Source organism: Trachinotus anak, unplaced genomic scaffold, assembly GCF_046630095.1.
Source record: "Trachinotus anak isolate AG129_WGS33_773 ecotype Australia unplaced genomic scaffold, CSIRO_AGI_Tana_v1 ptg000011l, whole genome shotgun sequence".
Classification (NCBI taxonomy): Eukaryota; Metazoa; Chordata; class Actinopteri; order Carangiformes; family Carangidae; genus Trachinotus; species Trachinotus anak.
Window position 1 is genome coordinate 17,025,834 of NW_027273862.1, and position 25,488 is coordinate 17,051,321.

A 25,488-nucleotide genomic window follows, 5' to 3' on the forward strand; every position below is an offset into this window, starting at 1 on the left:
GTGTTTGTACTTAGATTTAGATTAGATTAGATTCTTCCCCACTGGCTTTTAAGAAATGCAATTTCAAGCGTTTGTATTATGCTCTGAGCGCCAGTTAAATTCTGAAGAGGCAGCATACAATTTGTTCAAGGATTTTCAACAACATTCTTCATTTAATACTTTCAGTCAATAAAATGTACACTGCTGATTTAAGAAGTGATTGCTGAATTCTTTGTGGCATGGCATCCAATTTAAGATCCACCTCATCAACTACAAAGCCATCCACAACCTCTCCGATCTGTAACACCAACCCACCCCAGCACAAAATCTCCACTCAGCTGGTTCAAACCTCCTTTCCATCCCAATAGGGCCAAACATTGAATCTGGGGTCACAGAGCCTTCTCCACCACTGCCCCCACCACTATTATTATTATTATTATTATTATTATTATTATTATCTTTCCCCAGCTTATTTGTTTATCTCCTTACTTTTCCTACTTTTTATTCTGTGCAGTTGGCACACATTTAATAATTTATCACTTCCCAATTTTCGTCATTTTCAACAAACATTTCCAATTTTCCTCACATGCCCTGTGACTGTGATTGAAGACATCTTAAAAAAGACATTTCCCAATTTTGTTGCTGTCTGGTCAAACTGGAGCTCGATGTAGACAGAAAGGAGCCTCTTTAACCGGCTTAACACAACACACAGTGTTTCAGTCATTTGTCCAGGACGGCCTTAAATGTTTCTCCCAGTCTTCTGTTATTTTGTACGAGATTTGAGTGTTTGTTATCTGAGACTTATAAATTATAGATTATGGCATTTTTACCATTTTTAACTTTATGTTATCTAACAGTATTTTTTCTCAGTTAATTGATCATGTTTGAATAATATCTCATAATGAATGCTTAATAGTTTATTGCGACCTGTTGCAAGCATGAGGAAAATCTACTAAAAGACAGCTGTGTAGTCTGCTTTGTGTTGTAAAGAGGATAATTTTCTCCTCAGAGGAAATGTAAATGTTCACATAGATTACAGATTATTTACTCTGGCAGTCCTGCTCATCTCTTTTGGAGATTTGTGTTTCATTTTAAAGGGGTGATTTGCGTGAAAGTGCTAAAATAATGACATTACATTTTTAGATTCATCTCATCCCACCTTTTCTATTTTGTCATCAACTTTCACAGCTTCTGTAATTTTAACACAATTTCAGGCTCTGATTGCTCTGTTGCTTGAATGCCAATCGTTGTTGCTGTAGAACTTGTTTTCTGCTCTGCTCTTTCTGCATGTACGGAGAGGTCATTTCATAAAAAAGAAATAAAGAAATGAAAAAGTTACATGAGGTGGGTACACACATACAACGAAGTGCAGGGACTTCCCGCTTCTGCATGACTGTGTTTCATAAAACAACACTTCACATTTCAGCATCAGAGTGCAGCTCTGAGGCAAAACTAAAGTCAATTAATTGTTTTTCTTTTCACTTGAAAAAAATATTCTGTGTCTTCATGACAGGTTGGTATTTTGTCTGAAATTAGTCAGAGTGCCAGCATTGTGTTGAAGTTCTTCTAACCACAGAGCTGTTTGCGTAGGTTTGATATGATGACAATCATATTTGCAAAAAAAAAAAAAAAAAAAGAATTAAATGAAGTTTCTAAGGTAAGCCTTCACAAATTCGCACTGAAATAATCCTGCTGATGACAAAACCCACTGAGGTTTATTATTTTTATTTTTAAAGTTTTTCCAATTATGATTCAAACAAATACTTGTTTGCCTGTTTATTTGTTGTAAATGTGTAGACATTTTTGGCCACCTGGGGGCAGTGGAAACAATTTGTAAACAACAGCAACATTTTATGTTGATATGATGAACTGCTTATTTACACACTGACATCATTATTCATTTGGGGTCATGCTTCAGAGTAAAGCATTCTGTAGTGAAGAGGACTGTGTTTTTCCCCCAAGCCACACTTGTATTTCCATTTAAATGGGGTGTGAACAGGTGGAAAAGCAGCATCGGTTTAAAGGCCAAAACGGCACTGTACAATCACTTGGCCCACTGTTGGGCAAGCAGGTTTGTTTGGAGCCACAAAATTATCAAAGAGACTGAGCACACATGGCAGGGCACCTACTTATAATAGTTTATTCTCCACCAGTTAAAAAGTAAGTGATTAAGTGCATTCAATAAGTTAGTTATCTTATGGTTCCAAAATATATTTTGGTTACTGTTACTTCACTTAGATGTTTCGCTGTGCAGAATGATGTCTGTGCAGAGTTTGAAAAAGGTTCTTCAAATATCCATCAGCTGTGGGGGTAAAATTTCTCTGTGCTCATCTTGAATCCTGACAGAGGAGGAGTAGATGTAATTTTAAGAAATGTTATTGTTATTCTATTGTTAATAAATTATTATTGTTCTGTTTTATTTATGTATTTGAACTTTTTTGTAGAAATGCCATATCAAAAACATCACTGAAGCCTTTTCTCAGGAGAAAAAGTGAAACATGAAATACTCCCATTATAGCAAAAAGTAAATCCCACCTTTGTATATTTTGTACAGACTCATAGTCTTTTCATTTTCACTCATCATGAATGTATTTCCTCCTTACAGACTATTATCAGACAGGAAGAACCTGGCTACCCAAGCAACATTCAGGCTACAGACAACCCATAATGCAACATACTCTGTAAAAGCCAGGCTGTGGTTGAAAAGTCTTTTTTTGCTTAGGAAGGTTCCTAACTTAGTGAAATGACCCTGAAGTATCTAAGTGGCAGCCATGATAAGTGCTGGTCAAATTCTCTAAATGATAAGGAAAGGAACTTCAATGCTTCCTATCTTATTTCCTTTAGCATAGGAAACACTGGACCTTCCTTTACAAAAGGAAAGGAGAAAATGCCATCCCACAATTCCTTGCAGGAGCAACATTCAAAACAATTGACGATTGTAGTTACACCACAGAGACCCACATAAATGTATAAACAAGGCGTCTATGTTATGCTTGTGACATGATTGAAAACTAATGGAAAGCTCAGTAATGGAGCTCCAAATCTGAACTGAACTGATCGTCACCTTGTTTAAAATTATTGTAGATTTCTCAAGGTTTGAGAATTGATGGAAACATGTGGGATACTATAGGAACACAACTAAAAAAATAACATAGGTCTACTCATAAGCCTGTGAATATTCTCATTTGTCCAGGTCATAGTATCTCAAAGGAGTTTTAAATCGAAAGCAACTGGACTTGGTTATTTGTCTAGGAAGAAGTTTCACCTCTCATCCAAGAGGCTTCATCAGTTCTTTCTCGCACCTGACCAGGCTGGGACTGGTCCAACTATCTGGTGTGGAGACCCAGGTATTTTTAACCTCTGGGAGGGGCTTTCACAAGGCTGATGATGTCATTGGTTCCCTTTGTGCTCCATGTGCCAACGGCAGTCGTTAGAGTGACTGTCTTAGTGGAGAGTTGGTTTCGACTTCGTTATAGCCCTATTGTGTTATAATATAGTTGGACCAGTCCCAGCCTATTGGACCAGTCTACTCATCTTTAGACATTTGAATGTAGAAAAGTTACATAATAAATCTTTAAACCTGATGTGAATGTCTGTTTTTGGTTCTTATGTCCATGTTGTTGGATTAGGAACTTTCAGATGGAGAGTTTGTTCTTGCCCTTTAAAGACCTGTTAATAGATAGAGTGAGAGAAGTAATATTCAAACTATATTCCAGACATACTAACCATCTAAATGTCCTCTCTTTAATTTAAAAAAGGACTGCCACCAGACTCTCAGCCCTATTTTCAGTCTTTCTACCCACTTTGATACTTGAAAACTTGGAAGTTTTATTAACCAAGCCAGATAATAAAGACTTGTATTCAGAATATGAACCAGCTCTTTAGACTCAAGGACTTTTTCTACTTCAATTATCCAACCCTTATTCCATTTTACTGAGCATGTTTTGAAGTCAATGGAGGCTTTGCCCTTTGCCCCCTACAGTAAGTGCATTCCTGAATAGTTTTTAGCACAACATATGAGTTTGCTTTTAAGAGGAGAAAGAGAATTATGCCCTTTATTAACCAGATTTTATTCCAGTTATACCACAGAGATACAGAGGTCAGTATGTTCACATTGAAAGCGATTGTTCCTCTGAGGATATTCATGAGATGCTGATGGTACTATCATGAATTTGGACAGAGATGAGCAGTGGATCTTTCAGATCTTGGAAAAACATTTTGTGGAAATGTAACATAATACTTTGTAGCTTTGTTGTAGCTATTAATGTTTCCTTTAACAAATGTGACAGGCACCTGCTCACATACAGCACAGTGGGTGTGATTTGTTGTTGTTAGTTATTGTTTTGTTTTTTTAGGGAATAGTTTCTTTCCTTTCAAACAATTCACTGTAAAAAGAACTTTTTATAGAATTGCATTGCAGGTGGTTTTTTTTAAATTTAAAAGCACTTTGCTTTGGTCACCAAAACAACTGCGACAAGCACTGTCTAATCTGCCGATAACCCCTTACTGTCAAGCTAGGGCAATAAACCTGAACCAGCTAAAAATCATTCCAGGTCTTTTGTATCTGATAAACAAAGATCAGAAGTCAGTAAGAACATATACATTTATTGGTTAAAAAGCAATACAGCAGAACAAAAGGCATTGCAGGAATTTTTAATGCACTCCTCAAAAAGTCACCATTAATTATAAACAATTTATATAATCACATCATTAATAATGCTCATTATAAAAGTTATGGTGTGATTCTCAATCCTGAGTGGATGAAGTGACACCTCTCTCGTGTGGCAGCGCCTGAATGAAAAGTAGGCATTGGAAAAGAAATCTAAATATTTCTGTAGACATGCTCGCTATCCACTGCTCTCTGTAGTTTTATGTTGAACTGAGTCACTGCTGTCACTTAAAGAGACATTCATTACAAAAACTTGCATGTTTTTGAGATGTAATGTCTGATATTAATTGTTATGAATTCACGAAGAGGTTGAGAACAAAGAGAAATAAACACTAACTTGTTTTGCACATTTTATCTCAGTTTACTTTTACATTTGAAGTTTCTTAAGAGGAAAGAAATGCTACTGTGTTTTTTTCCACCAGGTGTTGTTCCTGTTATGAGAAGAAAATATAAGTGTACAGAGATCAATGTGCACACAGACTGACACAGCTTCCCTAAATGGTGCCGAATTGAACCTTTGAGTATAACCGTTAAGTGGTTCTTGGCTGCTATTGTAAGATCATCAGGGAAATGCAACTGACTTCTGAGCAGCTCCACTGGAGTGGGTGGAGGTTTTAAAGGCCATGCTCAAGAGCTCCTCAACGGTGGTGAGGGCAACAAGCACTGCTTGTTGTATCCATCCTGATTTATCCCTCTCACTCACTCCACTGGTATGAAAATTTCTGACTTATTTTACAATAACTCCATAATAAAGTAGATGGGTTGTCTGTTGTTTTCTTTTCCATCAAATGAGAGAATACTGTGCAGAGACAGTTTGGCTCTGTCATTTATGCTAACCCACTGATTTCCCTAATAACAGTACAACATTTTCCAGACCTTGCACAGGATTTCTGCTGGGTTTACCAAGTTAAACTTAGGACTTTTAAAGAACTTTTTCATACCACAGCTGCATTTTAAAACCAATTCAATTTCATAATCGTAAGAATGAAAGATATCAGTGACATCCTATCATGCCTATCAGTGTCAGTATTCTTCCCCTCACTCAATTTGTAGTCTTCATACAAATGATGCTGACTCAAGCACTTATCAGACTTTAGGCAGCTCCCTATGTAGCCACAAAAGGCTTTATAATCAATTTGTCATAGATGTAGTTATTGTAAACAGACTGATTTGTAAAAGTGGAGTTCCCCTTTCCTGAATGAAAACATATAATCAGGTCACTAAGACCCAGGTAATTCAAGAACATATTGGTAAATTGTTGAATTTCACAGCTGAATCTTGACCCTGGGAACAGTAGCTGACAGAACAATCTCATCACAAGGTCCATTAAGTACAGTTCTGGAGATTCAATCATACTTTTTTCCGCAGATGGCACTGAATTGCTGATTTTATAAATTTCCATTTTTCTGAGCACTTTAAGGATTACTGCATGTTGGCTTTAAATTTAATCTTAAAATGTCATTCTTGACTGTGAAAACGATAGTTTACTAAAGTGCACACTGGAAGTCCTCAGAAAAATCCACAACAACTTGGCAACTTCATCTGCTGAGGACAATTTTACGATACCACCAAACAGCTACTGAAGGGACCTTGTGAAGATCATTTTGTTAACGACTGGTTAAAACTTACATGAAATGTCAGTCACTTTTTTTTTTTTTTTTTTTGGTCAATTTTTGATTTTAAAAGTTGATGTTTTGAGATAAATACTTTCACTTGTGTGCACAAAAAGGCTGGAATAAAACCTGATTTGAAATCTTCTTGGTTTTCTCTCTTAACAGTTTCTACTAGCCTGATAATCAGGCTAATAATCATTCATTATTCATTAATGAATTAATTATTCAAACTCTGACAAGTGGGCAACCATTAAGAGGTCTCAAACCAAACTAAGTTAGTACTAGTTCATTCCCATAACAGTTCAAAGATCAATGACAAAGACTGAGTTCATTTAGTTTAGTTTAGCCAAACCTCTATTTCACTTCAGAGGAAAATCTTCCATTATTTCAGCAATGTAAATGTTGTTAAGTCACATCAAATACTTTGGGTCAGTTTATCGTCAGTATCTGCAGCCACATCACAATTATGACACACAGCCATGTGACCATGCAGGCGATCACCTTCAAAACGTCATTTCTCCTAACCATCCAGTTGTCTCACACACTTCATAAAAGGCTCCAGCTGATGGGAGGAAAAGAGACACATAATCTAAAACACAGAGAACGTCCATACAGAAATAAAAACAGCTGAATGCACAAAAGTGAAAATTTTTATGAAAGCAAAACAAATACTGACATTCATGATGAAGAAGATATTGTATGTTGGCACCATTGTACATTGTTACAGTTTGCATGACTGTCGTCGTGTTGTACAATTTCAATATTATACAAATCCAGTCAGTGTGTATGAGAACAGTTCTTTGGTATATTAAAACGCTGAGGTTTTCCAGCTGTACTGCACTGTAAACAAAACACTTAGCTCATATTACATGCAGCACATTCAGTAATTCAGCATGAAATAAAAGGCAGCCGATAACAAACCACAAACATTATATTACATATCCCAGGTATCATGCCGTAAACACTTGACATAATGCCTGAAGTTTCTGCAAATATCATTTAAATCATCAAACATTTTCAAAATTAAACAAAACACTCTGCAACTCTAAAGTGCTTCATAAGCATCATTAGATAGTGTATATGAGTAGGAAGCGACTGTGTCTTCCAGTCAAAGAGGTTTGCCGTTGATCTTCCAACAACATGCGTTAAAATTAAGGCAAGAGTGGCAAGCACATTCAAACACATCACAGCATGCTCACCAGCTTCTATTGTCTACACTAAATAGGAAAACATTTCATAAATCAGTCATTTAAAATGTAATTGTTTGTAATGTTATACGTCAAGAGGAGTGGGGTATTTTATTTTGCCTTCATGGGTTTTCCAAGAGTCAACTGCAGGTGGCAGCAAAGTAGAACTAAATCCTCTACAATGTCCACAGTATCAATCATCTCTGCGAGATTTTGTGGTGTCATCCATAAAAAAAAGTTATAAAAACAGTTCAGTAAAGTAAACAGAGTGGTCAGAGTATAAAAAATAATGAGCAAATTGCTAACCTAGATGTGAAACACGCATACCTGCATATATATATTAAAAGAAAACATATGGCAGGAGTCAAAGGAAAACCTGCCCGGTGGTCAGTGTTAACATCAGACTAGGCTTTTATTTAATGTGACAGTTTCCTGCTACGTCCACAAGGCAGTTCCCAAAGATAAAGTGCATCAAGTTAGTCAGTCATAACCTGAGTTAAGAAATTCTAACTGCAGGGTCCATTTTCCGAGACATTTTGTAAAAGGTTAAATTGTACAGCAATGATGATTGGACATTTCAGCAGTCTCAAGTCCTTAAGGCACTGACTGTGGCCTGTTTTATTTTATTTGCATTGTAACTACTATTAATCTATTTTAACTCTAAGAGTATGGTAGTTTCCACATCTAACCACTGCAAAATTGTCTGGTGCAGCTTTCATTATCTTAAAAAACTGTCCCACATTCGCCCGTAGTGAACTGCAAAAAGCTGCATGAGCAACCTTTACTGTCTCCTCTTTGGCTGATGAATAAGTACATCCCACACACTGCAAATCTAACTACAGTATCATCATAACAGGCAAGTAAACATAAAAAAAGGTGCTTGTGCCCAACTACAAATGATAATATAACAAGAGCACGCCAACAAATGTGCACCTCAGCCACAGATTTAATGGCATTTGGAGTGATGTTCAAGGAGAAGTATTAACAGCTGGTGTCTGCTGAGAGTCTAGATGAGCCTGTGCCCGATATGTTCCTGCAGCCACACCAGCAGAGGCTGTAAAGAGCTGGGCCCATCAGGCACAGCCTCTGTGTACATCTGCAGCAGTACCTCTTGTAAAACAAACAGCAGGGGCAAGCTCATGCTCAGTAGCTCAAACAGGAATGTATAGTCCTGGGCGTTGTCCCTCAGGTGGCCAATGAGGGCCTGTGCTTTACTACGCACACAGCAGGACAGATACCAGGGGGCATTACACACGGCACGAGTCACACTCAGGGGCCAGCTCAGCCGTTTCCGTATGAACGAGCTGAAGGTACCTGCTGCAGGCTCACTCTGCAGGTCTGCGGTGCTGCTGGACTGGGAGCTTTCTTCATCAGCAACACATCGCTCCTGAACTCCAGCTCCGTAACGACTCTACAACAGAGGACGTGACGGACAGAGATATTAGACTTCCTACAGTAAGTACTGGTAAAACCAGATGAAACAGAAGTTCAAGGTACTCACAGAGCGTAGAGAGAAATTCCTCCGTAGGTTTGTCCCATTGTTACGTTGATCAAAATGAAGCTTGCAGTATAATTTCCCTGTAAGATTACAGCAAACATCAGGACAAAGTATGTCAGCAAAACCAATTTAGTGCTGATCTTTTCAAGCAATATCTTGCTCCACCATTTGAAGATACAAACCCTGTTCGGAGTCAAAAGCATGTGCTCCCTGACGCAGAGCGGAGCTGCAGGTCGAACAGCGAAAACACTCCCTGTGGAAGTACAGCCCCTCGGCACAGACCCTCTCCACCATATAAACACGCCTCTCGCAGCAGTGACACTTGTCACCCGACTGGGGGAAGGCCCGTCGTAATGAGCCGCCCTGGGAAACAGAGTACAGAGTGATGATGGAGAAAAACAATGAACTCATGACAGCAGATGAGCGCTTATGTTCCACACTTTGTTATAAGTGAAGCTGACATATGTAGCACTGATTCTAACCTTACTTTTAAATGGCCATTTCCCCTTAATTGAACACAGATAACTTCATATTGATCATACAAAATAAGATCACTGAGACTGTCAGAGCTGTCAGAGAATATGAATTTAAACTGCTGTTGGTTTTTTTTTTTTTTGTTGTTTGTTTGACAAAAAACATTCTTCAAAGCATTCCTTTATAAGAAATCCTTTGAATATTTAATATGTTTAATATTAAAGGTCTTTATCTCTTTTGTTTTATCTTTCTCTTTTAACAGTATTTTGTCTCATTTATTGTTTTACTTGCATTTGCATTTATTCACTATTCTCCATTTTTCTTCTTCCACTTGGAAAGTACTCTGTAGCTTTTTTTAAGGAAATGTCTTACACATAAAGTTTATTAGTGTATTATTATCACTTCTTCTTGCCTCAGGGTCCACGTACCAGCTTTTTCTTCATATCAGTGAGGTTCTGGAAAAACGCTACGTCAAGAATAAAGTTTCCTGCTCAATATTTTTTTCTGACTATGAGGATGCTTATATGACATATTAGTAAAAAATATAATAACATTTTAACTGTTATGTTTATGAGTTTGCAACATGAAACCTGAGAAAGAATTTGGTCTAGTCACATTACTCTTTGCCAAACATTTAAATTTTGTGTTCACTGAGTCAGTCTTCGAGGAGCTGGCATGCTCAGCAGAAACACAGGCAGGGAGATTGACATGACATCAAGATAAGGAGCACATTTAGCCATGTCAATGATTTTCTTCGTGACTGTCACTTCCAGAATGTCTGAGTGCTCAGGCATCATCTTGGTGGTATTTTTAGTGACAGCTGAGGTGAGAGCGAGCGGTATGAGGCTCTGCGACTGGGCTTATTTTCAGAGACTGTGACCATCATCATTACTCTAAAGCCTACAGCCTCAGACTCCTTTCCAACTGCTCACTAACATTCAGCCAAGAGGAAAAGATACAGAAAGCAAGTGGGATAATTATAGAAAGGGGATAATCATCATGTCATATGGTTCATGGTTCTAAATAGAAACCCAGTTGCTCTTCAGGAATTCAATTTGATCCAAACATTAAAAAAAAACACACACACACATGGATCATAATTGTGGAGCGGGAGTTGCTCCTTTACATTAAACTAGTGTAGGTCCTTCTCTGAGATCTGGCTGTTGAGATGGAGCAGGCTGTTTGGGATGGGTGGAGCAGAGAAACCCACAAAGTGCCACCACAAGAACACACACTTCTGCTCTGTGAGGACTGCTCGTAATTAAAAGCATAAGAGGCCGAAACAGCAGTCAGAAGCAAAGCTCTCATGCAAAGCTCTGATTCTTTTGCATAAATCTGTCTATTATAATTAAGAAGATACATGACAGCAATGTAAATTTTGGGCTCAGATGCTTGCTTTTAAGCTTTTATTTTTAGAACAGCCCTTCTTTCTGTCTGGAAGTCCTGCCTTTGGGATGCATACAACACAGCAACAAACATGACATAGTGAACACACACTCTTTTATCTGCCAGTTTATTAGGTTTTACCTAGATAAACACCAAATGCAGTCTAATACAATAGCCTAGGCCTGGGTGATATCCATAAGAAGCAAGGAAGTCAGACTCGGCAGCAGGGCAGACTTATATCAAACATTGCATATGGCAGGAAATATTGTCATATTTGATATTATTGAATATCGACCTAACCCTACAACAGCCCTGCTACAAATCCAAACTTCATTGGGTATTGATTGTACTTTCAGGTCATTTTTACAGACTGTAGTTTGTGGTGCTGTTGAGTTGTATTGTATTAAACTGAGTATTTTAAATATGAATCTATCGTTATTCACATAAATGGCGGCAACAAAATACAACATGATGTACCCAATAAACTGGCAATTGAGTTTAGTTAAGGCAATCACTGGAAAACAGAAAATGCTAAAATGTGTTTTACTAAAACATTTTTAAGATTTTCTTTGTCTCTACCAAAAACCAGTTCTGTGAATACTGTATGCAAAAGTTCTGTCACCATAGGTTAAATAAAGTAAATATTTCGCTTTTTCTTATGGTGTGTGTTAAAAGGAAAGTAAGGGTTTCTCAGTACTAAACCCCAGCTTAAGCAGACAAACATCATGAGGATTGAGATTTGAGGTTTTTGATTTTGATTTCCTTTTCCTCTTATCATATTAGAGAATATAATACTATCGATAGTACTACATCCAAAAGCATTACATCTAGTGTAATGATAATGATGATGTTAAAGTGACACTTATTATTCTCTGCCACTGAATATGCTTTCTTGCAGGTGGTGATGGTCATATATAGCTGAATATGAATGAGAAAATTGGCGGCATGCAACACTTGTTGTGTTTCAACATGCAAACGTTGTGTTTCAACATGCAAGTAAACACAGTGTGAGGGGCAAGTAACGCAAAACACAACCCCAGGACGGGGTCACAGATCAAGCTGGAGATAGTCACCTTGACTACAGCAGAGCTGTCTCCTGAGAACAACCCTCTAAGGTGAACAGCTTTTTCCTTTATACTCTTTGTGTGAAATTCTCTAGTCTGTTGTGTCTGAGCTTTTTTCTGCAGGATGACACGGAGCACAGGAACAAAAGAAAAACCATCAGTCTCGCCTCCTCAGTACAGTGAGTTCTCCCACCAACAAATGAGGAGCTTTCTGTCTGTAGACATAATTACTTAGATTAATAACCACTTAATAAGCCCTACACAGTTAAACAATGAAAGACCATTCTGTTCTGCTTTCCCAATAAGAAGCAGGATTTGACAGCTATGTGTGCATTGCCACGAGGAGAACAATAACGTCGTTGTGTGGAACGAAGGCCGCCTTATTACATTAATTTCACACCCCACTTGATGTGGTTACTCATACTGTACTAGGACAGAAAACTGAGACAAGTATATTGGTTCAGCCAAAAAAACATCTACATTAATAAATCACATTGTGGAGTATTGAGTCTTTATGGCTTAAATGAATCAAATCAAATTTCACAGCACATTGATTTAAAGTATGATAACTCCATTTAAGACTAGTTTAAAAGAACGCTGTGCGCAAAGTTAGATTATCTACACATTGATAATACAGCTGTGAAGGAATACTTCCTCTATTCACTTTGTTATTAGTGGAGTTAAAGGATCTGCACGTGAAGTATGGACCTAAAGCTAGAGGGCAGTTAGCCTAGCTTAAGATAGAGTGTGGAAGCAGGGGGACACAGCTCGCCTGCCTCTGTCCAACGTTCAAAAATCCCCCTATCAGCATCTCTAAAGTCAACAGCACTTCTGCACTGCATCTCAGTAAAAACACTATGGGAAATGACTGCACCCTGTTCTTGTTAGCCAAAATGTAGTCACACCACGTGACTGTCTCTAAAGTCATAAACTGTCTTTTGTAAAGTGAATTCATCGAACGAGACAGACACTGTTAATAAGTCAGTTTTTTGGGGGATGTATATTTGAACTCTATAGAAAGCCAGGCTATCTGTCTCCCCCTAGCTTCAATAATTGATGCTAAGCTGATCATCTTCTGGTATGAGAGAGGCATTAATCTTCTCATCTAACTTGTCAAACTATGTCTTTAATGATAACACAGTTGGCCTAAATCACACATTGTATTCCAGTGGTGTCAGCTATAAAAGAGGCCTTGGAGAGAGTTGAAAAGCATTACGCAACATTAACAGAGCTCTGAAAGAGCCAATTCGTTCGTATTAACATTTCAGGTGCATCTGCCAAAAAACACTAAAAGCTATCTATGTACGGAGGAGAAGTGACATAAATCATGGTCGGGATTTAAAACTAACCAACTAACAATAGTAAAATAACCCATCTTTATGTCTTTTACACTATTTTGTCTGTTCCCTGTATTTCAAAAACAGGTGAAACTACATTTGAAACAACACACATCCCCAATTCTCAACAACAACATTTAGTTCTACATTAAATGACTCGATAATGCGAGCAATTTTGCAGGCTGGCTATGGCCGACCCGCTCCACACAGACGCAGACTGGCCAATAATCCAACTGTGTCTGTCTCAGCTTGTGCCAGGTCTGTAGGCCTGTTCTTTCCATTTTTGTCAGGCTGGATAATTAGGGGCTGACTTCATCCATCTGACTGCACATTACACAAAACTAAATGTATAATCAGGACATAATATATAATCAACATTCCATTTGGGGATTTTTTGGAGATCAGACCATACAACAATCACAATGGTTTAGCAAGAGGACAGAGAAGAAAACAGAAGAAGGAAGAAGTTAAAGATATGACAGAGGAGATAGCGTTCACCTCAGAGACGTGTTCATCCACCTCCCTGAGGCGCTGGATGATTCTTGTCATGAATTGGATTGCTGAGTGGCAGGAGGGAGAAGAAGCAGGGGGATCTGCAGTCTCAGACTGAGGCTGGGGCTTCGTCTCAGTGTGCGTTTGATCAACATGTCTGAGCTTCACTATGGAAAATGCATGCTGGGACTGAGGCTGGATCTGGGGTTTGGGCAGAGTCTTTGGTGGCAGTCGGACTAACTGTTGGGCTGCTTTTCTGATACTGACTTCAAACTGAGAGGGATAAAATACAGTAGTGCACATGTGAGCTGTGGTATGTTCGGTTGTTCATCAAGTATCCAAACAGTGAGGCTTGAATTTATTGTTATTTTTTTCCTTCAGGGTGGAGGAGGATGTAGATCATTTAAAGAACCATACAGGTGGTTTTATACGTTTCAGTCCATTAACTATAAATTATAAATACTTTGCAATGCTGCCAGCCAAAGCATAGTGCAAGTTTTTGAGATTGATTTCTTACCCTCCTGGCAAGCGTTAGTCATGCCAGCACAGCATGAATAGCAACTTGCATAGGTAATCCATTACAGCAAATATTCTGCCTGCTTCATGTTTTGCCAAAGTTATGTAACATCACATGGTAATGCAGTTGTGAGCAGGAACCGTTTTTTAAAACTTTGACCTTGCGAGTCAACAGCCAACAGCTAAATTCAAATTAAATTCACATTATCCTTATCCTTCTTGACACTCATGTTTCCCTTGTGTTTGCCCAGTGGGTATGATTTTCCAAAAGCTTGGCTCATGAATACAATGCTTCAACTTCAGCAACTGCACATCTGAGGAAGGGGTGTTATTGTCTGGTTTGTTAAGGATATTGGGGAAACATTATGTAAGTGTACTGTAAATATTACCAGACATAGTTCACGCTATACAAAAAAAAAAAAAAAAAAAAAAAATGGACAAAAACCCTTTGTGGGATGTTAGGTCAAGTTTCTGATAACTACAGAACTACATAGCTATATAACTGCAGTAACTCATTCAGTTTCAGTGAAATTAGAGTCTAAGTCAGTCATGACTAAAGAATGTAAAACCACCGGTATGGTCTGTTCATATCCAAACTCCTATTTTAGGTATATTGTATAGTTTGAGCCTTGTATTTGAGGAACATGTACATGTATAAGATGTGCTTACAAATGTGTGTTTGTTTGTCAGTGTTGAGTGTTTTAATATACCATTCGTATGGTTGTTGGGATGGTACAACAGAATTAGTGTACAAATACTACTGTTTATACAGTACTACAGGGTGTAGTAAATGTAGTCTAGCCGCTCCTGACTACCTGTATCTCAGGAGGAGGTTTAGGTGGGACCGGAGGCCTGAGCTTTGTCTGCAGACTCTTAGTCAGGTCAAGAGTTTGCAGCGGGGAGGACCTCTCACAGTCTGACTGAGATTTTGCAGAAAATGTTAGGAAGACAGTTAATAAAAAGGCACAAAAAGAACAAAGGCTGAAAAGATTAAATGGTGGAAATGACAGACAAGAGAAGACTTTTGTAACATTAGCAAAAGGAAACTTCTGTCAGATTAAAACCGCAGACCACTGTCAGAGCTCCAGCTCACAGCAAGGGGAAATTTAAAACATACTTATGATTCATGAAAAAGAGGGCAAACAGCCATTTTTAACTTTCTGTACACAGGAAAGTTTGATAAAACTTAAAAGTAAAAAGTATATCTGTAGATCAATACATAGATGAATAGATACATAAATAAGGTATATACATACACATGTACATACATACTTATTTTCATCCTTAAATAACTACAATGAAAACTATAGTCCTACTACAGTAAAATAAAAGACAATAAAATCTACACGCCCATATTAAAACACAGTACTGTTTTTCTTTTTTTACCTGTGTTCTGCGGACGGTGTGGCTGGGTGCGCTCTCAAATTTGGCCAGCAACTGAGTAGCCATTGAGCGCACTTTATTTTCCTTAGGGTCCTGCCCCTCTCGCACTGAGGAGCCATTACTGGACAGATTGGTGGCCTAAAGAGAGACACAACACAGATTTTAGTAAGTATATCACAAGCCCCACACAGTGGTTGCTTTTGAAATCAAAAAAAGTTTATTAACAAACCTCCTCCAAATAACAGAACTTTCGCCTCCTTTTGTAAATGGGGTCTGTACCGTCAGACTTCTTTTCATCCTAAAAGTACAGAGTGAGGAAATAACATAAGACTGAATACCCAGCAGTCCCAAGAAAAGGAGTTTCAAACCAGCAATAAGGTGGTCAAATAAAAACTCTTGTGACATTGAAATACTATATGTGGATAAAATAAATCCCACTTGTACTGGAAATGGAAGGCAGAGACAGTCAACATGTTGCAGCACATAACATTTAAAAATGCCAGTGTTACCTTGGGGACCCGTTTCCTGGGCACTGCAAGATTGAGCACATTATTATTACTTCTGACTTCCTTAGATGGATAATCTTCATTGTTTTCATCCACTCCTCTGGAGCCTGCAGTATAACACGTGACTGCATTAGAGTTTTCACATTTTCCATCGTGCACAGCCATAAATGTCAGATAATATCAATGCATTATCCCCTTATAGATTAGGAAAGTCATGTGAGTGCTGTCTTTGTGAAGAGGGATGCTCCCATTAAAAATAAAGCCTTGGTCAATCACACAGCTGTATGTGAGAGGAAGGTAAGTAGTTGTCAGAGTTTATACAATTAAACATAGCTCCTCTGTTGAGACAGGCAGCTGTTCTCATGTCGTCCAGATTCTCAGACTACTACAGTCCACAGCTATGGTACAAATACACATTCCTCTCATGCCACTATACATGACCAAGTTTTCACAGGAAACCAGAAGATATTTAATACCTTCAACTGGAATTTTAGTTGGGTTTTTTTTGTCATTTGTACATATTTTAGTCATCCAACAGAACCAGAAACAAAGAAGAGGATAACAACAGCATATTAAACAACAGGCCTCAGTGTCTACAGTTAAGTAGTAGTAGCTGAGAAAAGCAGAGAAAAGCAGACTAGTGGAGTCGAGTACAGGAAGAGTTGAGTCGAGTAGGAAAGAGTAGAGTACAGTAGAGTAGAGTAAAGTAAAGTAGAGTAGAGTAGAGTAGGGTAGGGTAGGGTAGAGTAGAGTAGAGTAGAGTAGAGTAGAATAATGTACAACACAGTAGAGCAGAGGCAAGTGGATTCCAGGAAAGTAGAATTCAATTCAAATCAAGCCAAATCAAGTACAAGAGAGTTGAACAAAGTGGAGCGCAGCAGAATAAAACAGAGCTCAGTACAGCCAAGCAGAGAGTAGGAGAGTCAAGTAGACTACAGAATAGTAGAATTGAGTTGAGTGGACTCGAGCTGAATCAAATAGAGTACAGTAAAGTAAAATAGTGCTGAATAGAGTAGAGCAGAGTAGAGAACAGTCCAGTTGAGGCTAGTAGATTTGAGAGGAGCATAACCGAACACAGTACAGTAGAACAGTGTACGGCTGAGTAGAGTCAAATAGAGTACCTGTTGCAGGTAGCGGTGTTCCACGGAAGAGCTCATAGAACTTGGACAGGTAGGTGATCATCCTGGTCTTATCCAGCTCCTCACCAGCACTCAGCTCCTTCACAGACGTCAATGATCGGATCCCAAATTCCCGCTCACTGATGTCAAAAGCCAGCTGGAGGTTTGCAGCGTGGTCTTCTTCATTTAATGAATCAAAATCTCTGACGGAGGCAGGGACGGAAAAAAGATTCAAGCTAAATATGTCATACTGTTGTCATTTGTTTTGTTTTTTTCATTATTTTTTTTTTTTTTTAGATTTCAACATATCAGCTTTCAACATATTTTAACATTTAATGTTTTTTTGTGTCACACCCTATTAAAGATGACCTGAATATTGAGACAGGACTGTTACAGCAAGTTCTGCGAACTGCTTCCTAGCAGACGCTCTCATCACAATGGAATGACTTTTCACAGAAACTTATCTCACTCAACTTTCAACCCCGTAGAAGAATGTCCTTGCAGGAGAAAATGGCAGCAAATTACTACTAATGGGAGAAAAGAAAACAGCTCTGATGTCTCTGCCTACACTGACAGTGAGACCATCAGAAATAATGTAAGGAGAGAGCAGTAACCTAGCAGCAGCACACACAAACTCTGGTGTTCCTCTGTACGTTCAGAGGCTCACTCTTTCTTCTCCTTCTTTTCTCTGAACCTGCTCCCCTCTCTGCAGTCGGCTCTGTTGACAGGCATGCATATGGAGGAGGGAAGGGGAAAAAAACGGCAGCGGTTCCTGGAAACTCACAGTACCACATGAAATTGTAGTGGCATGTGGCGAGGTACGAAGGCAATAATTAAAGAGTGAGAGGATATAATTAGATTTGTAAATGTACTAATCTACAGTTGCACTGACTAATTCCATGGTGTGCAAGGCAGTCTAACCCTAAGAGGTGGAAACTAAGGTACAGTTTCTGTTTTTTAAGGAGGATTTTGTTGTTTTGCAAGCGGGTACCAGAGCACACTAAGTCCTACGTGAGTTGTTTTTTTCCACGGCTCCAGATCAGCATTATTGAGAATTCTATACGACTCAATAATAATCATTTTTGGAGCACATTAAAGCGAAGCTAGTATTCATTTCAGTTGAGTTCATAAACCCAAGACAAAACTGTATAAAAGTTTGTGAAATATGCACATGTGCACTCCTGAAAACTCCTCCGCACTTTATACTGGCAGCTAGCTTCACATGTAAGACGGCTACGTATGAAGTCTTTTTCACATCTATCAGCACTTTAAAAAGTGTGTGGAGGAGGTAGAGAGCACAGCAGCAAAGATGCACAGATAAACAAGTTGCTCCCATGCCGAGCATATTTAACACACCCATGAGAAATAGTTTTCCTCATGGCTAGTTGTTACAAAAAGGGTGCAGAGTTCATTTGTCAAAAAAATAGGTTTCTTCATCTGAATGTACATCAGCATTAAATACTGTGAAGAGATCAGATGACGTTAATGAGGTGCTGTTCAGCTTTTATCTGATGTGTGTACCTACATCAGCTGAGGGTTGAACTTGTGGATGAGGGCACAGAGGGCGATGCCACTTTGCCAAGAAGACGTCAGATCTGTGATCGTCACATTCCTGTAGCCCTCTGTCTGTTTTTGGCACCAGGTAAGAAGCCTCGCCGGTCTGATCTCTGACTCTACAAGAGAAACAATGAAAGTCATACTTTTCTATAAAACAATCCTCAAATAACTTATGCAGGCAGTGTTGAGCCACTTAGAACAACAGGAATGAATGGACCAACACATGCTGTGACAGTAAATAAAGTCATGACAGAAACGGTGGGCGTTGTTACTGAAGTATGTACGCATCTCTGTCCGAACATGTTTGTCCTCACTCGCCTGCAAAACACTCAAGCTACTCCAGTGGAACATATAGCTCAGTTCAGAGTGTAGAGCTTCTGTCTTTACTGTTCTCAGTGCAGATCTAACCGGACTTTGATCTCAGCAGAACTATAACAAAACTTTGCCATAAATATAAACCAATGTTTACTTTTTACCTCATACATACATATACATTTCAAAATGATGAAAGAGATTTTTTTTGTTTATAGACAGGAACATAAAGTAATGTTGAGCTTAGAGAGCAAGATATGTGTATTTGACTGTTTCTACCACAACCCAGCAGCTGTTCTTTCACAGCTTCCTCATCCTGATGAGCCCACATGTAAGAACAAACCTCAGATAGTGACTTATTCCCTAAACTGAAGTTAATTCTGGTTCCTTACTACTTCTGTTAGAGGGGAAAAAAAGGAGCGATGTAGACTACAATGTTATAGTATGTTATAATATGAGGATCCTTTTACAGTAACACAGGAGAGGAAACCCTATCAACCTGTGAGATTGTTACCCTGGATAATCTAGAGATAAATCAGCAGCACTCTTTGCAAGCTTTGATCCAGAGATTCATTCATAAAAACTAGAATGTCTCCACCAATCAGTCAGTATGCAGGAAATATGGTCACAATCTCTTACAGCATTGAATCATGATTAGAAAAGTATGGCATCACAATGAAGTTGACCTTTGACCTTTTGAATATAAAATGTCATCACTTCATCATTTTATCCTGTCAGACATTTGTGTGACATTTTGTGATAATTAGCATATGAATTCTTGAGTCATGGCCAAAGACATGTTTTGTGATGTCACAGTGGCCTTGACCTTTGACTTTTCACCACCAAATTCTAACCTAATCAGGTTATCCTTGAATCAAAGTGAATGTTTGTGCCAGGCGTAATGAAGTTCCCTACAGGTGCTACTTAGATATTGCATTCACAAGAATGGGACAGACAGACAACCTGAAAACAACCTGACCCCATTATACCTCCAGCCACACCTGTTGCCACCACAGAGGCACAACAACACACAGGAATCTGTCAGTTCCTGTTAAACTTACCGCGTCTGCAGAGATTGACAGGTCGTCGAATGGTAGCAGCACGCTCCAGAGAGCAAGAATTCAGTTCTCCACTGATGTACAAGTGACGCACCTGAAACAGGAAGGAAAAGGGGAAATGATCACAGTCAGGAGATTCAAGTAATTGTGTTCACTTGTTAATAACGAAACCAACACAGGGACAGATGGTAAAAATCTGGTATTGTCAAAGTGAGTACTCCCTCTCACCTGGTGTGGCCTGACACAGGAGGAGTTGAGGTTGGGGTAACGAGTTCCAGGGTCTATGGTGTACTGTTCAAAGTTTTTGGCAATGTTTTCTGGTGTTGTCTGTGGAAGTAGCCTGTAAATACTCTCCCTGCAGAAATGCAAAAAAAACATATGAACACTGCTCATTCAGACTGTAGGAATCTAAACACATATCGCTTGTGTGTGTGTGTGTGTGTGTGTGTGTGTGTGTACCTCTCTGCCAGCACCTCCAAAACTGTCCGACCCTGAGCCCAGCTCTTTACCATCCAGGCTGTGTCAAAGGCAGCCAGGAAGCCTCTAGCACAACCCGTCCCCATTGGCCAGAAGGGCTGCACAGAAACACAAAACAAATGTGTGTGTGTCAGTATACATTAGGACACAAACAACATCAACACCTAAGGTTAGGCACATGTCATGATTTTGTGTCTGTTTCACATACTTTTTTATCAGTCAGGCAAAAAAAATAAAAACATAACAGGTGATCTATCATATACAGGCACTGTATAATAGGGAATAAGTGCAAGGCAGGAGTTGATTAGTGGAGAAATCCATGTTTGAGTGAAGTGTGTCAGTAATTTGTCAGCAGAAGAGATGGGCACTTTGTGGGTGAAGATGTCCCTTACAAAATATAAAGGCTAAATAAAAGGAAAGAAGAGAGGAGGAAAAATGTGGATAAATAACTTTTGTCAATGCTAACGCTTTAACCTCTCTCTAACATCTCTCTCTCTGCCTCAATGACAAGTGGGAACATCATCGACTACAATGAGTCTGCCTTGAGAGAGGCGGTGGAGTATCTCATATACAGCACTGGAATAGGACCATAAATCAAAACAACAACTGGCGGCACTGTAACGGATCCTTCCCTCCTCCCTCTGACGCGCTTCACTCTGCAGCATCTAGCAGGAGGAACCAGAGCATCTGAGCCATGACTGCCAGATTCTGTAACAACTTCTTCTCCCAGGCAGTCAGGCTCCTCAAAACCCTGCTGCCTTCCTAAACTCACATGATTACAGCTAGCTTCTTCTCACCTCCAGCAGACTGTCGCCAACCAGTGCTACCAGCAGCTGGTGTCCAAATCTCTCCCTGACCAGGGCAGCGTTATCTGAGGCGTGCATGCTTGTGAAGTCAAACATTGCCACATCTGGCTGCCCGCAGTGGTTAATGGCAAAATCCAATGTGGGAAGTTGATAGTTGGTGCCAAAGTCAGCAGCCTCTCGGGCGTAGCACAGAAGAGCTTCCTGGTTGACATTTTCGCTGCTCAGCAGCTTCTGGGTGTCTATGTAATCCTGTTGAAGAAGCATAACAGTCAGGGGGAGTTCACACAGAGTAAGTCTGAGCTTAGCATCTCTAACAGACCAAGATTAACTTGTTTATAATCTGTTCCCAGAGAGTTTTTTAGGATTGCTACACACAGATGTCAAAGAAATACCCTACTGTATATCAAAATGTGTGAAATGATAAAAAAGAAGTGAAATTTATCCAAATAGCCTGGTTCTACACCTCCAAAGCGCTGCTTTATCTCCAAAAGTTTTGGTTTGGACAATACGGACAGTTGACCTAAATATAGTGTGTTCTGCTTACATTAATGACAACTCCCTTGTCCAGCAGGCTCTGTTTCTTGGCAGTCATAACAAAGTAATGCGTGTTGTCCTTGTAGTAAACGATGTTCTCCAGATCGATACCTGTAAGAAATGACATGGTTTCAATATGGCTACAACTCTTAAATGCACCAACAAGACAGCCCACTGTGGTGGATGCTTCCAAGAGCAACAAACTCAAACCTATAAATGTCTTTTTCTGCCTAATATATTGCCGTGCCAACTTCTAGATTTGTATTGCTAGAGGTTGAGAAGATCACCTAAAAAAATACAGTAATGCTGACTGATTACAGCCAGAGCTAACACAACAGAAACACAACCTTACTGTTAAACAACCCAAAAATACTTCAGGAACATCCTGTGTATTGGGCACACTCTGTAGGATATCCTCATACTTTCATCTTCATGTAAGCAGAAAGCACAATGTGGCAGGTTGACAGTGCTTCTTTCCCACCTGTCTCCTCTTTGAGGTCAAGAAAGAACTTCTGGTTGAAGATGAAGGCCACTCCACTGATCTCTTCTACTTTGGCCTCTGCGGTGGTGTTCCTATTAATGAAGTTGGCTGTGATAGCGATTGCCAGTTTACCCCTGAACTCCTTCCTTTTGAAACCTGGGAGAAAGAAAGACATGGGAAGAGAGGGCAAGAGGGAGACAATGGAACAGAAACATAAAAAAGAAGCCTTAAGCCATAATTACAAGGCAGCTATTATAGGATAAGAGGCAGTTTACCAAGGTGAGCCTTCATACAGCCAGGGGATTGTAAGAAGCACCAGGAATTAAATGGTGTCATCAAAGTTAAATGCTGTTTGCTTAATTAACCGTCAGAGCTGCAAAAACAGAACCAGAACCCCAAGCAGACATCAAATACACTAAAATTAAGGTTCATCATTTGACCTTTTCAAACCTGCAAATGAAGGACTCACTACAAATGTGACTTATTCTAAAGCTGTGAGCGCAGGAAGGAAAAGAAAATAGATTGGTTGCTTACTACAAAGTGACATATGAGACAGTGACAAGAGTAAGGGCTTGAACTTGTGTAAGAACTTACAGTCGCTGTTAAAAATCATGGAGAGCCTTTTCCCCTTCCGCTTACTTCATCGCTCTTTAAAGGCAGCAACAATCAACAGAGTGCAGATCTGATTGTTTTTAACTCTGTGTTACGGTAGCTATGCCACGAAAGCAGGCTGACTGCACGGGAAAATCATTCCCCAAGGCTTCTTCATAATTTAAGAATGAGCTAGACGTCTTGTCCGGCCCAAAAAAATGCCCTTTTTAGGAATAAGCATCTGATGTGAATTGGTTGTTAGATGACAGCATTTTTGGGAGAGAGAGACTGAAAACAGTGAGACATAAGCGATGGAGACAGTCCAACATGCATGCATCAGCTGCTGCGCTGAGCCACGGCTCTGCTCTATTTATGTAGAGTACTTTTAGTGGTTTCATGTGTTACCTTTACCACTGGGAGAGATCAATGGCCTTAACAAGTATAAGTTTACAGAGGGTGAGCTTCATTTATAGCCTCAAAACAGAGGTAATGCAGTACAAGTAATTCAAAGTGTGAGTCCAGAAACAGTCATGTGGGATGTTCTGGATATTTCAGCTGCTCAGTCAACGGAAGGTGTGCAGGGTTTTATCTGATTTAAGTCCTCACTCTGAAAAGTGACTTTTTGTTCCACTTAATAACTCATAGATTTCCCCAATAATGCAAACAGATGAATGAATGGTAAAACAAGGTTGGAAAGAGAAAACATGTCAATATGATAAACATGTCGCTTATCTGTGATGGTCACTAAATGCATAATACAATTATATTAAGATACACATCAAAAACAAGAAGAGGCCAAGAGATTGAAAACCTGGCAGCCATTTCAGTTACAGATATATTCACATGTACTATAGAATTGAAAAGTTGAAATGAAAAATTTGCATTTTGAGCAGAACTGTATGAATTCATTTTTTAGTTGCTGTCTACTGTTATTTTAAAAAATGTCAAACTATTTGGGAGAAGGTTTTGACACTGTGTAGTGGGAAAGTAACATAAAGCAACAGCTTGTTCCTTAATATGAGACTTTGTTGTCAGGTCTTTAAAAGTACAGCACATTCTTGAGGCTTCTATACTGATCATGTCTTTTTTCTTTGTCGTCTTCTCACCTTCTAGAGTATTCCTGCGCCCGTCTGCCCCCACCACAACATCAAACTCAAAGTCAGCCACAGGGTGATCAGCGGGTCGGATTGCAGCCCTCCACCCAATACCTGAGAGAGAGAAACAAAGACAGAGAAAGAGTGAGAGGGGTGAGAAAAAAAAACACCCTACATAATATAAATCCTAGGAACATTCCCTTTGTGCTGTACCCCTCCACAAAACAATCAGCTGTGGTATGTCAGCGGATAAGGGTTGGTATTTTGCTCAAGGACACTTCAACAGCCTACATCAAAACTTCTTTCCTTCCTGAACCACTCTTCCACTTGCCATGCTTGTGCAATTCTAAATTTGTCAGTGCAGAGACAATGAATGAGGAGAATGAATAAGCACACTTTAGCACTGTTGCTGTTTGGGGTTTCTATGCTGCTGTTTTCCAGTGAGACCTTTCTCTTGCTGTGATGCCAGCAAAGCAAGGACAAACACAGCTACGCATGCCAGATTTCAAAACTACGTGGTGCTATGTGAAAGTGAAGTTTATAGCTTAGTTTATCTATATACTACAAGGATACTTCATGTCTGTAAAGTCCTGCTGCATCTGGCCTGGAGAGTGTTAGTGTAGACTGTTGTCTGAATAAAACTGTATAATATATTAAATATGAGACAATATTGACCATTTCAAGTGTGTGGTGCTGCGGAAGTGCGAGAGCGGCACAGTAACAGCTTGGCATTTTGAAGTGTAATATCACCATGTGGAAAATACATTCCATGATGTCAAGGGCTCAGCTAAGTCCGTCAAAGCATAACAGGAGGGATAAGTCTGTGTCTAAACTTAGGCAAGGCTCTCATTGTTATCAGTGTATTGATATTACAGCCGAAGAGACAACACATGACAACGCTGTGTAAGTTATTTTTTTGCTTGAAAGAGTTTATCGTCCAATGTGGGATGAGAGTGTCAATACAGTGCAGTGTACATGCTATAAAACATTAATGCCTTAAGGCAGCTGTGTATTGTGCAGATATTTTCAAACTAAAGGTTTTGTGATCAATATGCTATTTTAAAAGGTTTCAAATGTAATCTACATTAAACGAAGGAAACAATGCTCATTCACTGGTATTAATATGGTAAGTATTAATACTGTTCTGTCTATAGTATGTATGCATTTGATAACTGACATAAAGTCAAGCAACAGACTTGACCTCCACTAACCTCATCTAAATATGATGAAAAACATGCTCGGTGCCAATATTTGTGTTGTGTTTATTGGTGGATGCCAAGGAAATTAAATACTGCAGGATGAGAAGTCCCTTGCTGCCAGACCAGCTGAAGCTGCAGGAGTGAGAGTGTAAATATA

The 25,488-nt window shown here is 39.2% G+C and overlaps 1 protein-coding gene across 5 annotated transcripts in view; it reads right to left on the reverse strand.

Annotated features, from left to right (window-relative positions):
- The window catches only part of mical2a (microtubule associated monooxygenase, calponin and LIM domain containing 2a), a 41,169-nt gene that overhangs the window by 1,163 nt on the left and 14,518 nt on the right, over positions 1–25,488 (reverse strand). The window contains exons 5-24 of one of the 5 annotated variants that reach the window (XM_071488519.1): positions 24,145–24,246; positions 22,448–22,603; positions 21,977–22,077; positions 21,424–21,681; positions 20,609–20,724; positions 20,378–20,504; positions 20,153–20,243; positions 18,748–18,895; positions 17,226–17,425; positions 16,108–16,211; positions 15,828–15,896; positions 15,602–15,736; positions 15,031–15,135; positions 13,706–13,972; positions 11,880–11,987; positions 9,129–9,309; positions 8,950–9,026; positions 8,763–8,859; positions 6,763–6,823; positions 4,565–4,770 (exon numbers count right to left, since the gene is read on the reverse strand). In XM_071488519.1, coding sequence (XP_071344620.1) covers positions 6,765–6,823; positions 8,763–8,859; positions 8,950–9,026; positions 9,129–9,309; positions 11,880–11,987; positions 13,706–13,972; positions 15,031–15,135; positions 15,602–15,736; positions 15,828–15,896; positions 16,108–16,211; positions 17,226–17,425; positions 18,748–18,895; positions 20,153–20,243; positions 20,378–20,504; positions 20,609–20,724; positions 21,424–21,681; positions 21,977–22,077; positions 22,448–22,603; positions 24,145–24,246 — 2,501 coding nt within the window. In that variant the 3' untranslated portion in view covers positions 4,565–4,770; positions 6,763–6,764. Of the gene's footprint in view, positions 1–4,564; positions 4,771–6,762; positions 6,824–6,893; positions 8,860–8,949; positions 9,027–9,128; positions 9,310–11,879; positions 11,988–13,705; positions 13,973–15,030; positions 15,136–15,601; positions 15,737–15,827; positions 15,897–16,107; positions 16,212–17,225; positions 17,426–18,747; positions 18,896–20,152; positions 20,244–20,377; positions 20,505–20,608; positions 20,725–21,423; positions 21,682–21,976; positions 22,078–22,447; positions 22,604–24,144; positions 24,247–25,488 lie in introns of those variants that run through there. The other 4 variants (XM_071488520.1, XM_071488517.1, XM_071488518.1 and 1 more) reach the window with 4 other exon arrangements.